Below are 14149 nucleotides of genomic sequence, written 5' to 3' on the forward strand. Positions count from 1 at the left end.
TAATGTATCTACTCGAGACCAGTTTGCATATATACTCACTAAACCTCTATCATGGCAACAATTCACCTTTCTTCGTTCCAAGATAGGTGTCTCTGATGGATCCCCTATCTTGTGGGGGCGTATTGGCAAAGATCATTCCTTACCATTGCAACCCAAGAATCATGGAGAATCAAGATGACTAAGAGATCTTGTATTGTGCAACAATTCAAAAATATTCCTTATTGGCAAGGATTATGCTGTCCAAAGATCATGAAGAATCAAGATGATTGAGGGATCTTTCATATTATGCAACAATTCAAAAATATTCCTTATCGGCAAGGATCATGCTGCCTAAGAATCATGAAGAATCAAGATTCCTAGATATTGTGCAATTATTCAAATATATTTCTTAATCTAGGAAAGCATACTTTACTGATGAACCGTTCTTTATTTATAATCCTGTGTACTATAAATTCACTAGGAATGGATGAATCAGGTGCGGTCTTTTACCTCAAACATTTATACCTCAATAAATCCAATTTCTTCAATAGGGAGGGGTGGATCACAGTATCTAGTGGAGGGTTGGGTCATGGTCGCTGGTGATAACGGTGAGTAATGACCAGAGGACTTGTGATCAACAACAACAACGACAACGAGCAATCGGCAAACAAGCCTCGTTTAAAATAGGGAATAGAAGACGCTCAACCTGCTAGTGACTGAGGCTTAAACATCAACTACATGGCATTGACGAGAGACGGCCAGAGCTCCAACAAGGGCCATGGTTGTCGTGAAAACAGGGGAGAAGATGGCTGTCATAAAAACAAAAGAGATGGATTCCAAATTAGATCCCGATAATTCTCAATGGAATTTGGTTGGTGGTGATAACTCCTCATAGGAACAATAGAAGAGAAGGTGCCAGTGACATGGGAGGGGTATCTCAGCTCTAGTGAGGCCTTGAGGAGGGCGACACAACAAAGAGAAACTCCAAGAAAATAGAGAAAAGTACAAGACATAATGGTTGCAACTTGTAAGTGGCGATGATGCATCAAGGGGATGGGAACGAGTTTAAATAAAGGTGGAAGCCTGGTCTCCTAGCCTCCAGCGGAGTCAAAGTGTAGTCGGAATCAATCTCCTCCAACTCATATAGGAAATATGTCGTGGATTGGATCCATCTGGTGCTAGGCCTCATTCTGGTACTAAGCCGGGCCAAAGGGTCGAGTCTCACACTGGGCTTTGCCCACTGGTTAACATAATTTACTTAGACTAGGGGCTAGCCCGACTCAACCTTTAGGCCTACCTTCCCGACCCAAGCCCAACCCTTACTCAGGCTTCAAGCCAAGCCTCGGTCTTCATAATCATTTTTTAATTTTTTAAAAAATACTAAAAATACTTTAAAATATTTTTAAAATACTAAAATCAACAACAACATACAACATGTCTGTTAGTCCATTAAGTTCACATATCAACAACAATTGTAAATTAAGTCTACAAACATAAACAAATAATACAAGAAAAATTAAAAAAAAGGGGCTTCATCCGGCTTTAATCTCCAACCCAAGATTGGCCTATTTATTAAACTGCTCTACTTTGTAGGCCCCAACCCAGCCCATGAACAGGTCGAATTTAGACCCAACGAATGAGCCAGGAAATCAGCTTGGGATGTGCCCCCACTTGACAAAAATGGTGACATGTTGGGCATAGGCAGAAAGAAGAAGTGCCAAATTCACTGCTGGAATGTCTGGGACAGTTGCTGGGAATATTGAAAATGAAATCTAAAATATCGGTGGATGAATCAGGTGCAAGAGTAGTCGGACAGAGAGCAGTGAAAGTGGTCAAAGCTGAAGCAATAGATTACAGCTGAGAGAAGAGCAAGGAGAAAGGGAAAGAGGAATAGAGGAAGTGGATAGAAGGGGAAGAGGTTAAACCGTTAAAGTAATTGTGCATTCAGTATAATTATGTATCATAAGGTTATATATAATTTTTTCCGGCTATGGACCAGGCTCTGGACAGGCATGATGTACCCAACCTTGACCAAAGTCTTCTGGGACCTAGATTTTTTGGCCTGCCCTAAGTCCAAAGAAAGTTATCGGTGAGGCAAGCCTACTGGGAAGCCAACCCAGCCTAGAAGCAATAACGACTCTAACCATACTAAATTCATTTCAGCTCAAACTTCAAAAGCAAATAAACCTGCTGGATGCTCTTCCACTGTTTATTTTCACTTGTTTCATTCACTTCATGCAAAAAATTTCCTAGGACTTATCTGTTAAGTCTCATTAGGGGAAAAGTAATTACCATTTGTCGTTAGAACTTGATGTAAATACTTCAGGTTACAATTGCATTGTCATAAATTAGAAGCCATTCTCCCTGAGATCAGGGAACAATACAAAGAACATTCCACATTCTATTTTAAAAGATCAGCTATTTTGTGCAAGTGATTACAGATAGATGAGACATAATAGCCTTCCATGAAAAACATATGCATACTTGATTGAACAAAGATCAGTTCATCAGCTATTCACAACAGTACAATATAGATTTTAAGAAATAGTAAACTAACCATAAACATTAAGGAAAAGGTTCAATAACAAAATTCAGACTTGTCTGAAAACATGATGTAACCAAATAAAATAAAATAATCATTCAAGGACATGGTAAAATGGTAATGTACCATCAAACAGACTCATTTGAATGGCTTGCCTCTATCACATGGTCTACTCAGATAAAAGAAACTAGAGAAAACAAATGAACAAACAATTATTACCAGCACTTATTACTATTAAGCATATGTCATGACCAGTTTCATCAGCATATAAAGTTAAGCTGGTAACAAAATTATGAAAAGAGACCATGGAGTATCTTACGTTCAAGTCAAGGGAGGGTTGGTCTGGTTTCTGTAGGTTCTTTGAATGCTTGCTGTGCTTTTCAATGATCTCCTTCATGCTTCAAAAAATTAAAAAAAAAACAACGGAATAAATTTGTTAAGATAAATAAAAAGTGCACAAATATTCACTCTAAAATTTACTGATTAAAGTTTGGGTTCACAAACTACTGCCACTTATGGAAATATCTAATGATAGAGAGACTCATTTTTGAAGAACTTCCAACTTCTCAAGTGAAAATTAGCAGGATCACTCTGATGATAGTGTCATGCTGTCCAAGCTGTAAGTGTATCACTGGAGTTTTTTTTTTTTTTTTTGTATACCATCACTGAAGGTTGAAGACTTGAAGTATCAAGATGCCCCTCTGAAATGGGCGTTTCAGTTTGCATAGCCCAAACAATTTATGCATGCACATCCATGACTAAGATAGTCTAATGCCTTACTGTTAAGATAAACATATAAATATATTTCCATAAGAAGTCTTCAGTCACTTCCTAAATTGTGTGATTTGAATGAAAGCTTGAGGTCCTACGTTCATTCATATAGACATCATCAAAGCAAGATCACTAGATTCAAAACATACTGGTTACATTTAGTAAGATATAACAAGCTTCTTAAAATGGATAAGATTAAAGAAGCTTCCAAGAGAACTCCTTTCGGGCCTCCAATGAGCGATCACTGGCACATGCCGATTTCCAGACCACACCAGTAGGGCAATCACTAACACAGGTTGTTGCAAGCATATTTTTATGTGTGATTTCAGAGCTAGTCTCCTTCCAAGCATTTAGCGAGGCAATCATTGTGCATTTCGATTGACGACATGTTGTAGTCCAAAGCTAGTCTCTTTCGGGTCTTGCCACGAGCTGATCGTGGCCATATTCGTAAAGGCTAGAGAGAGTGCAAGTGGTTGAATACATCGACTTGGAATTTCATCTTTGATCGGATACATTAAATATTTTTGAAAATATGTATTTTATATTCTTCAGCATGCTTTTAATTATAACCAAAACTCTTATTTATGAACATTAGTTTTATGTGCATACTATGCTTGATTGAACAAGAGATAGAGGTGACCTATTGATTTAGCAGGAATGGGATCATGGGCCGTGAGCGTGAGGACTAGGACTAGAAGCAACTTCTTTCCTTTTGTAATAAATGTCCATGAAATCCACATAGAATGTGTTTGAAAAATAATGTTGGACCTTGAATTATGAATAATTATCATTTTATGAAAGCTTAGTATTTTAGTTTACCTGCATTGATACTAAATGTGACTTCTTCTTTAAGCCTCGCATGTCCTATAGGTCAAACCTTGCAGAGCATGTGGCTTGTTTGTACAGTAGGACAGGGCATGACAGATTTTATGGTATTAGAGCTCAGGCTTTAGATCCTTAGGGCGTAGACTTCATGCGGGTAGAATGTCAAGATATGAAGGGACTTAGAAAAATAATTTTTTGGGAAAAATATTAGTACTAAAATTAGTCAAATTAATTTATAACTTCAAAGATAAGTTCGTTTTGTGGATAGAGGTTGAGCTGGCCCCAACCAAGACTAGAAAAGTAGCTGACCTTGCTGAGGGATCCCAGGCGGCTAACACTCGCCGCGCTACAAGTGTTACTCGAGCAAGACACACACCCCACACCTTTTGTACCTCTCGAATAGTTGATAGCCCATTGACGGAGAGGGGGAGGGGGGGCGAGAAGGCGGGATATTAATTCTATCGGCCATCAAGATGACCTCCCAATTAGCGCTAACAATAGTCAAGGAGTTGGTGGAGATCAAAAAAATCAAGGCCAAATGGTTGATTTTGTTTGGGCCTGACCAGCCTTCTACAGCAAATGTACCCAAGGACTGAGGTTGGGCAATCAATGAAGATAGTGAAAGACATCACGGAGTTTAAGAAAATGGCATTATCAATATTTGAGGGATCCCCTGAACCTTCAGAGATACTGAAATGGCTAAAAGAGATGAAGAAAGCCTTCGCAGTCATGGACTGCACAAATCAAGAGAATGTTCGCCTTTGTAGCTTACCAACTGCAAGGCGAAGCTTATGAGTGGTGGGTGAGGATGATAGTGTTATTTTGATGATTAACAAGCAATAATCGAGAGTATGTTATAAGTTAATTCGATACTTCATTTATAAGTCTGTTACTCTCAATATATTTGTATAATAAGTTAAAGATGCATTTCATTGTTTACTTGGATGAATCTAACCTTGAGTTGCAGCAAAGTGTGGATTGAGTCGACCCAAAGGATGATTCAGTCAACCCCGGCACATCAAGAAAGCATTTGGCACACTTCTGCAAAATTGGCACAGATGAACAGTAAGTTGGGTCGACCCAAGGAAAGCATGAGTCGACCCAAACATCAAGCTTCTCAACAACTCAGAAAATGGTTCTCTGGAAATACTGAGAGGGTCGACCCAAGATAAAGTTCAGTCGACCCAAGCTTGAGTCGACCCAAACCCTGAGTGGGTCGACCCAAAGGCAAGACAGAACAGATGACAGAAAAAGTTCTCTGGAAACCCTGAGAGGGTCGACCCAAGAAGAAGTTGAGTCGACCCAACTGAACCTCGAGTCGACCCAAAGAAATGTTGGGTCGACCCAAGTGAAGGAAAGCTGAATTGTAAGTTTCTGTGGTTCTGAGAGGGTCGACCCAAAGAAAGTTTGAGTCGACCCAAGTGAAAGTTGGGTCGACACAAGGACAGGTTGAGCCGACCCAAACACGGGCAGAAGCATAACGGCTAGTTCTGCAGAAGTACTTTTTGTCCTTCCAACAGTGAGTAACGGCTAGTTTTTGAATTCTAACCATTGGGGCTTGTCCAATGGATGAAGAAAACTATTTAAAGTGGCACTATTCATCAGAGAGAACATCTTTTTGCAAGAATATCAAAGAGTACACAAGAAAGACAAAGTGCCCTAATCTTCTTCATCCAAGTGCTTCATTCAAGAGTCAAAAGAAAGTGGTTGAGCAGATTCAAAGAGTCATTAAGAGCTCCATCCATCCGTGAAGAGTGAAGCATCCTTGACAAAGAAGAGAGAAGTCATATCAAGCGATAACTATTCTCTAAACTCTTCTTTGTAGATTATATTGTTATATTTGCTCATCTAGGAGTTTAAATCTTCTTCCTTTGTTTATTAAACTACCTGTAAAGGTTGGTTGGTTAGCCCGCAAAACCAACGGAATAGGTTAATTGGTGAACCCGGAAAACCAATTGTAAAGGTTCGTTGGTGAGCTCGTAAAACCAACATAGGTTCGTTGGTGAGCCCGTAAAACCAACATAGGTTTTTGGTGAACCCGGAAAACCAAAGTGTAAAGATTTTTGGATTGTGAGCCCGGAAAACAATCCAACTGTAATCCGCGGGATTATAGTGAATTCCCAAAGGGTCACTTGGGGAGTGGACGTAGGTGCTAAGGAGAGCACCGAACCACTATACTTCTTGTTGTTTGCATTGTGATTTGTTTAAGTTCACTAACTCATCATTTAACACAAGTAAGATAGTTAAAATTAAAAGAAATCAATTCACCCCCCCTCTTGGCTTGTCACCTTGGGCAACAAGTGGTATCAGAGCAAGGTGCTCCAATAGTACTCATTGATCTCACAATCAAGAGTTAAAGATCATGACAACCCAAGTGGGATGTTCTATGAGTAAGGGACAATCCACAAATAGACCACCTCTATTTAATGGCACAAACTACACATATTGGAAAGCTAGGATGAGAAAATTCATTCAAGCTTTAGACTATGAATTATGGTACATCATTACTAGAGGGCCTCACACACCCACACTTAATATGAGGGCACTATCATACCCAAACCAGAAATGGATTGGAATGAAAGTGATAGAAGATTGGCACAGTTAAATGCAAAAGCTATAAATGTACTTTATTGCTCATTAGATGTAAGTGAATTTAATAGAATATCTACTTGCATCTCTGCTAAAGAAATTTGGGACAAACTTGAGGTCACTCATGAAGGGACCAATCAAGTTAAGGAGTCAAAAATAAACATATTAGTACACAAGTATGAATTGTTTAAAATGAAATTTACTGAGTCCATAACTGATATGTTTACTCGTTTTACTGAAATTATAAATGGGCTTAAGAGTTTAGGAAAGTCTTACACTAACTCTGAATTGGTGCGAAAAATTCTCAGGTCTCTACCAAGAATTTGGGAGGCCAAGGTAACCGCAATTCAGGAAGCTAAGGACCTCAACACACTGCAATTAGAGGAACTTCTAGGATCACTCATGACCCATGAGTTGACAATGAGGCAAAATTCGGAATATGAGGTCAAGAGAAGAAAGCCCATTGCCCTAAAGACTACCACCCCTAAACAACAAACTGAATCGGAAGATTCAGATGATGATGATGAATTTGATGAAGAAGGGATGGCTATGCTTGGAAGAAAATTCAGAAAATTTATGAGAGGTAAGGAACAGATTTTATAAAAAGAAACCCTTCCTCAAAGGTAGCTCAAGCAAAGAAAAGGGTAAGGACAAAGAAAAGGAAAAAGAAACTCCTATTTGCTATGAGTGTAACAAATCCGGGCATTATAAGATAGATTGCCCAAATTTGAAATGGATGGCAAGAAAACTGAAAAAGAACTTCATGGCTGAATGGAGTGAAAGTGAGGAGTCAAGTTCGGAAGAGGAAGATCATCAAGAGACGGCCCAAATGTGTCATATGGCCAATGACGATGAGGGGTGTCTTGCAGCTGATAAAGTGAAAAAACGATGGTATCTAGATAGCGGCTGTTCAAGACACATGACCGGTGACGTAGACCAATTTGTCACCTTGGAATCAAAGAAGGGTGGAGTAGTAACCTATGGAGACAATGGTAAAGGGCATATCATTGGAAAGGATAAAATTTTCATTACTCCATCCATTTTTATAGAAAATGTCTTATTAGTTAAGAGTTTGAAACATAACCTGCTTAGCATAAGTCAATTTTGTGATAAAGGGTTTAAAGTCACATTTGAAGCATCAGTATGCATAATCACAAATCCTAAAGATAATAGCATTGTACTTGTAGGACAAAGGCAAAGAAATATTTACTTGGTAGATCTTCATGATTTAGGCAAGAAAAATGGATTATGCTTAATTACTAATGAAGAAAAGAAAAATGAAACAAGTTGGCTTTGGCATCGTAGACTAGGACATGCTAGTATGAAATTAATATCAAAACTAGTCAAGAAGGAATTAATAAAAGATGTGCCAAAACTGATTTTTGAAAAAGACAAAATCTGTGGACCATGCTCATTAGGAAAACAAACTAAATCATCTTTCAAATCAAAGAATATAGTATCAACAACTAGGCCTTTTGAACTCATACACATGGATTTATTTGGACCCACTAGAACTGCGAGTCTAGGAGGGAAAGAAATATGGACTAGTAATTGTAGATGATTTCTCAAGATATACATGGGTTTCATTTTTGGCACATAAGAATGAAGCATTTTCAGAATTCTTGAAACTATATAGTAATATCATAAATGAAAAGAAGCTCACCTTAGTAGCAATTCAAAGTGATCATGGTACTGAATTTGAAAATCAACACTTTGAAAAATTTTGTAATAAAAATGGTATTTCACATCAATTCTCAGCACCTAGAACGCCTCAACAAAATGGGGTTGTTGAAAGGAAAAACAGAACATTGGCCGAAATGGCACGCACGATGTTGTGTGGGTCAAATCTTCCAAAGTACTTTTGGGCTGAAGCTATAAACACTGCTTGCCATATTCTAAATCGGGTTTTAATACGACCAATAACCAAGAAAACTCCTTATGAACTTTGGAAGAATAAGAAACCAACTGCTAAATATCTTAGAATATTTGGACGTAGATGTTTCATCTTAAACAATGGCAAGGAGGATCTAAGTAAATTTGATGCCAAGTCAGATGAAGGTATCTTCTTAGGATACTCCACATCTAGCAGGGCATACAGAGTATTTAATAAAAGAACTCTTGTAGTGGAAGAGTCAGTTAATATCATATTTGATGAGTCTGATAGTGAGTCTGCTAGGAAAGAAAATATTCTTGATGATGATACAGGAATTATCGACTTTGAAAAGTTGAATATTGATGACGTGCCAATTCAAGATAAGGGAGATGATTGCGTGCCACCACAATCTCAAAACTTGCCAAAAGAATGGAGGTATGCATATGGACACCCTAAAGACTTAATCATTGGTGATCCATCTCAAGGGGTAAGAACTCGATCATCTCTTAGAAATTTAAATAATTATCTTGCTTTTGTTTCACAATTAGAACCTAAGACTTATGAAGAAGCTGAAAAAGATACTAATTGGATAAATGCCATGCAAGAAGAATTAAATCAATTCAAAAGAAGTAATGTATGGACATTAACTGAAAGACCAAAGCATAATTCAGTAATTGGAACAAAATAGATCTTTAGAAATAAATTAGATGAAAATGGGTTAGTTATAAGAAATAAAGCTAGACTTGTAGCTAAGGGATACAATCAAAAAGAAGGAATAGATTTTGATGAAACATTTGCTCCTGTAGCTAGATTAGAGGCCATTAGACTACTTCTAGCATTTGCATGTTTCATGGATTTCAAATTGTATCAAATGGATATAAAAAGTGCATTCTTAAATGGTTTTATTGAGGAAGAAGTATATGTAGAGCAACCTCCTGGTTTTGAGAATCATGAATTGCCAAATCATGTGTTTAGACTACATAAGGCATTATATGGATTAAAGCAAGCACCTAGGGCTTGGTATAATCGATTAAGCAAATTTCTGCTTAATAATGACTTTAGTAGAGGAAATGTAGATAAAACACTATTTCTCAAAAGAAAGGACAAAAATCTATTAGTGGTACAAATATATATAGATGACATAATCTTTGGTGCCACAAATGATACTCTTTGCAAAGAATTTGCTGATTTAATGCGTGGAGAATTCGAAATGAGTTTGATGGGAGAACTAAGTTTCTTTCTAGGATTACAAATCAAACAAACTAAAGAAGGCATTTTCATTCATCAAACTAAGTATACAAAGGAAATACTAAAGAAGTTTGGGAATGAAAATCATAAGGGAGTAGGTACTCCAATGAATCCTACTAGTAAGCTAGACAAAGATGAAAAAGGGAAGAATATTGATATTAAGCTTTATAGAGGACTAATTGGATCCTTGCTCTACCTTACTGCTAGTAGACCAGACATCGTATTTAGTGTAGGAATATGTGCTAGATACCAATCAGATCCTAAGGAGTCACATTTAAATGCTGTTAAAAGAATCCTTAGATATTTAAGAGGAACTACGAATATAGGATTATGGTACTCAAGAGACTCCTGTCTAGATTTGCTTGCATACTCAGATGCTGATTTTGCTGGATGCAAATTAGATAGGAAGAGCACTAGTGGTACATGTCAACTCTTAGGAAACAACTTAGTATCATGGTTTAGCAAAGAGCAGAATTCAGTGGCACTGTCAACAGCTGAAGCTGAATATATAGCTGCTGGTAGTTGTTGTGCTCAAGTACTATGGCTTAAGCAACAACTAGAGGACTATGGAGTTAAGCTAGATAATATTCCTATTAAGTGTGATAATACTAGTGCCATCAATCTTACTAAAAATTCGGTTCAGCATTCTAAAGCCAAACACATAGAAATACGATATCATTTTATTAGGGATCATGTGCAAAATGGAAACATATGTATTGAGCATATATGCACTGAAAAACAATTAGCCGACATATTCACAAAACCCTTGAGTGAAGATAGATTCTGCACGCTAAGGAGGGAATTAGGCATATGTGATCCTTTTTATTGAAGAGATATAAAAGGGAGCAAGCTGTCTCATGATACATTCCTCCCATTTCTAAAAACCCATAAAACATGAGTCAAACTTATCATCTATAGATTCCCTACTCATGTATCATTGTCCCAGAAAGAATTTATAAGGATTGGAAGCAAGAAAATTTTTAGAATCAAAAAGAAATAAAAAAAAAATTCTGAACTTGGGTCGACCCAACCCAGAATAGGGTCGACCCAACGTTGAGTCGACCCAAGAAAATTCTTGAGTCGACCCAACGTCGGGACCCCACTGTTAAAAGGGGGACCCGAGAGCTCTTTTAGGGCACTGTTTGCCCTTGTCCTCTTCTGAAAACCCTATTCTCCACTCTCCAAACTCCTCCAATTATCTCCAAACAGTAGATTACTTTAAGATCTTGGAGAAATGGGACCCAAAAGAGCCGTAGCCAAGAGATCCGGAAGAGTCTCACGGATCCAACGTGAGGAAAGACATGCTACGGAGCCATCTACAGTGTCTCCACAATGTGAGGCACGTGCAGAGCCACCTCCTCCTTCCCCCTCAGTAATACTTGCAAGATTTGCGGGGAGACCAGTTACAACGGGGAGAAGGATCCATTCCGAGTTCTTTGATCAAGAAGGGTTCCGTTTGAGGGAATGGATCCAAAGGCAAGGTTGGGAGTATCTTTGCTCCCTAGATGTGATGATCTACCCCGGATTAGTTCGGGAGTTCTATGCCTTCCTCAAAACTGGAATGGGAGGGCTTATTTCGGAAGTTCGAGGAGTTAGGGTTCGAGTTTCCGAGGAGAGTTTGAGTGAGCTACTTCATCTTCCATGTGAAGGAGCCACTCCAGAAAAGCCTGAAAATAAGATGAGAGCCCTACAGTTGATAATGGAAAATGAAAACTTCGACTTTTCCGAAAAGGTAATAGCTAGCTCTCTTTCTGCTGAAATGAGGTTATTGCTCAGTATCATAAATAGGATTTTATTTCTGAAGAGCGGGAGATTCAATCTCATCACAGAGCGAGATCTAGTAGTGATGGAGCATATTATTCAGGGTATTCCCCTGAATCTTCCGGCCATGATCCTGAGGCAGATGAGGAAGGTGATCTGCAACTCCAGAGTATCTCTGCCTTATGGTATGATACTCACCTTGATCTTCCGACAGCACGACATATCTGTCGAAGGGGAGATCTCCAGGCAGCTACTTCATACTGATACATACACTGCACGATCACTTATACGCATGGGCTATGAGAAAGTGAACGGGCAGTGGGTTCATACTGGAGCAGGGATTCAGGGTGATGCACCAGAGGGTGATGCACCAGATATTGGAGACCCTATCCCTGAGGATGAGGAGCATATGGATCATCCTACTGCCCTTCAGAGGCTGGACCATCATCATCTGTTCCTGCGGGAGATACAGATGAGTTCTGAAGTAGGATGACAGAGCTTTTGTCAGCTCAGGCGAGGACTATCACTGATGGGCTGACGAGCAGATTAGACATCATGTCTGCTGATATCAGTGATCCGAGGGAGCAGATGGGAGCTCTACGGAGAGAGAGACTCATGGACCATCTGTGCCACAGGCTGCTGAGTCAGAGATTTCGGCACAGAGTCATCCAGCTCATCGTGCTCCACGCCAAACTCAGTCTCATCAGGCTCGACCTTCCCTCGCCACGTACACTAGGAGGATGAGGACTAGATCCCAGCCATTAGATACTCCCTAGGCTGATATTAGTATTTCTGTTTAGAGCCTAGGATAGGTATCTAGTTCTCATATGTATTTTGTGTTTATCATGTACTTTGAACTTTGATTGAGGAACATTGTATTTGCTTTTGTTTTTGGCATGATTGTACTAAAATGTTCCTATTTTGATCAATGAAGTTCGAATGTTTGTTATTTTTTGTGTCTATTCCCATGCACCTATTTGATGATAACAAAAAGGAGGAGAAGTAAAGAAAGAGAAATAAGTTGTGTAAGAAAAGAGAAATAACTTGTAAAACAAATTGAAAATTATAATGAGAAAGCATATACATTTTAGGAGGAGCAATTTGTAACAATGAGAACAATCAAATCTAAAATTTCTATTAAATTTCAGAATTTGGCACATAGAATTTCAGAATTTGGCACGCACCTTTCACACCTCGATACATAACCTGAAACTCATGCTTTATCTCAAATTTTTGGAGTTTCATCTTTAATGAAATATAAATGAAAGGGAGAGCAATTCAAAAAGTTAAATTGGAAACATTTGAATGATATAGGGAGAGACTTCACTCTCATATTTGAAAAGCTGAAATTCAGCAACTTGAGCCCTTTTAAAACTGATTTTAAGACAAGTATCAATAGGCTCATACTCTATATTTTGTAATCATCAAAAAGGGAGAGATTGAGGATGATAGTGTTATTTTGATGATTAACAAGCAATAATCGAGAGTATGTTATAAGTTAATTCGATACTTCATTTATAAGTCTGTTACTCTTATTGTTTACTTGGATGAATCTAACCTTGAGTTGCAGCAAAGTGTGGATTGAGTCGACCCAAAGGATGATTGAGTCGACCCCGGCACATCAAGAAAGCATTTGGCACACTTCTGCAAAATTGGCACAGATGAACAGTAAGTTGGGTCGACCCAAGGAAAGCATGAGTCGACCCAAACATCAAGCTTCTCAACAACTCAGAAAATGGTTCTCTGAAAATACTGAGAGGGTCGACCCAAGATAAAGTTGAGTCAACCCAAGCTTGAGTCGACCCAAACCCTGAGTGGGTCGACCCAAAGGCAAGACAGAACAGATGACAGAAAAGGTTCTCTGGAAACCCTGAGAGGGTCGACCCAAGAAGAAGTTGAGTCGACCCAACTGAACCTTGAGTCGACCCAAAGAAATGTTGGGTCGACCCAAGTGAAGGAAAGCTGAATTGTAAGTTTCTGTGGTTCTGAGAGGGTCGACCCAAGGAAAGTTTGAGTCGACCCAAGTGAAAGTTGGGTCGACACAAGGACAGGTTGAGCCGACCCAAACACGGGCAGAAGCATAATGGCTAGTTCTGCAGAAGTACTTTTTGTCCTTCCAACAGTGAGTAACGGCTAGTTTTTGAATTCTAACTATTGGGGCTTGTCCAATGGATGAAGAAAACTATTTAAAGTGGCACTATTCATCAGAGAGAACATCTTTTTGCAAGAATATCAAAGAGTACACAAGAAAGACAAAGTGCCCTAATCTTCTTCATCCAAGTGCATCATTCAAGAGTCAAAAGAAAGTGGTTGAGCAGATTCAAAGAGTCATTAAGAGCTCCATCCACCCGTGAAGAGTGAAGCATCCTTGACAAAGAAGAGAGAAGTCATATCAAGCGATAACTATTCTCTAAACTCTTCTTTGTAGATTATATTGTTATATTTGCTCATCTAGGAGTTTAAATCTTCTTCCTTTGTTTATTAAACTACTTGTAAAGGTTGGTTGGTTAGCCCGCAAAACCAACGGAATTGGTTGATTGGTGAACCCGGAAAACCAATTG

General features: G+C 38.7%; 1 protein-coding gene across 3 annotated transcripts in view; it reads right to left on the minus strand.

Moving 5' to 3' along the window:
* LOC103695645 (MADS-box protein JOINTLESS-like) overlaps nucleotides 1-14149 on the minus strand; it is an 83311-nt gene that overhangs the window by 14814 nt on the left and 54348 nt on the right. For all 3 annotated transcript variants that reach the window (XM_039127354.1, XM_039127353.1, XM_039127355.1), the window contains exon 3: nucleotides 2841-2919. In XM_039127354.1, coding sequence (XP_038983282.1) covers nucleotides 2841-2919 — 79 coding nt within the window. The remainder of the gene's footprint in view (nucleotides 1-2840; nucleotides 2920-14149) is intronic.

Source organism: Phoenix dactylifera, chromosome 6 (assembly GCF_009389715.1).
Source record: "Phoenix dactylifera cultivar Barhee BC4 chromosome 6, palm_55x_up_171113_PBpolish2nd_filt_p, whole genome shotgun sequence".
In the NCBI taxonomy this organism is placed as follows: Eukaryota; Viridiplantae; Streptophyta; class Magnoliopsida; order Arecales; family Arecaceae; genus Phoenix; species Phoenix dactylifera.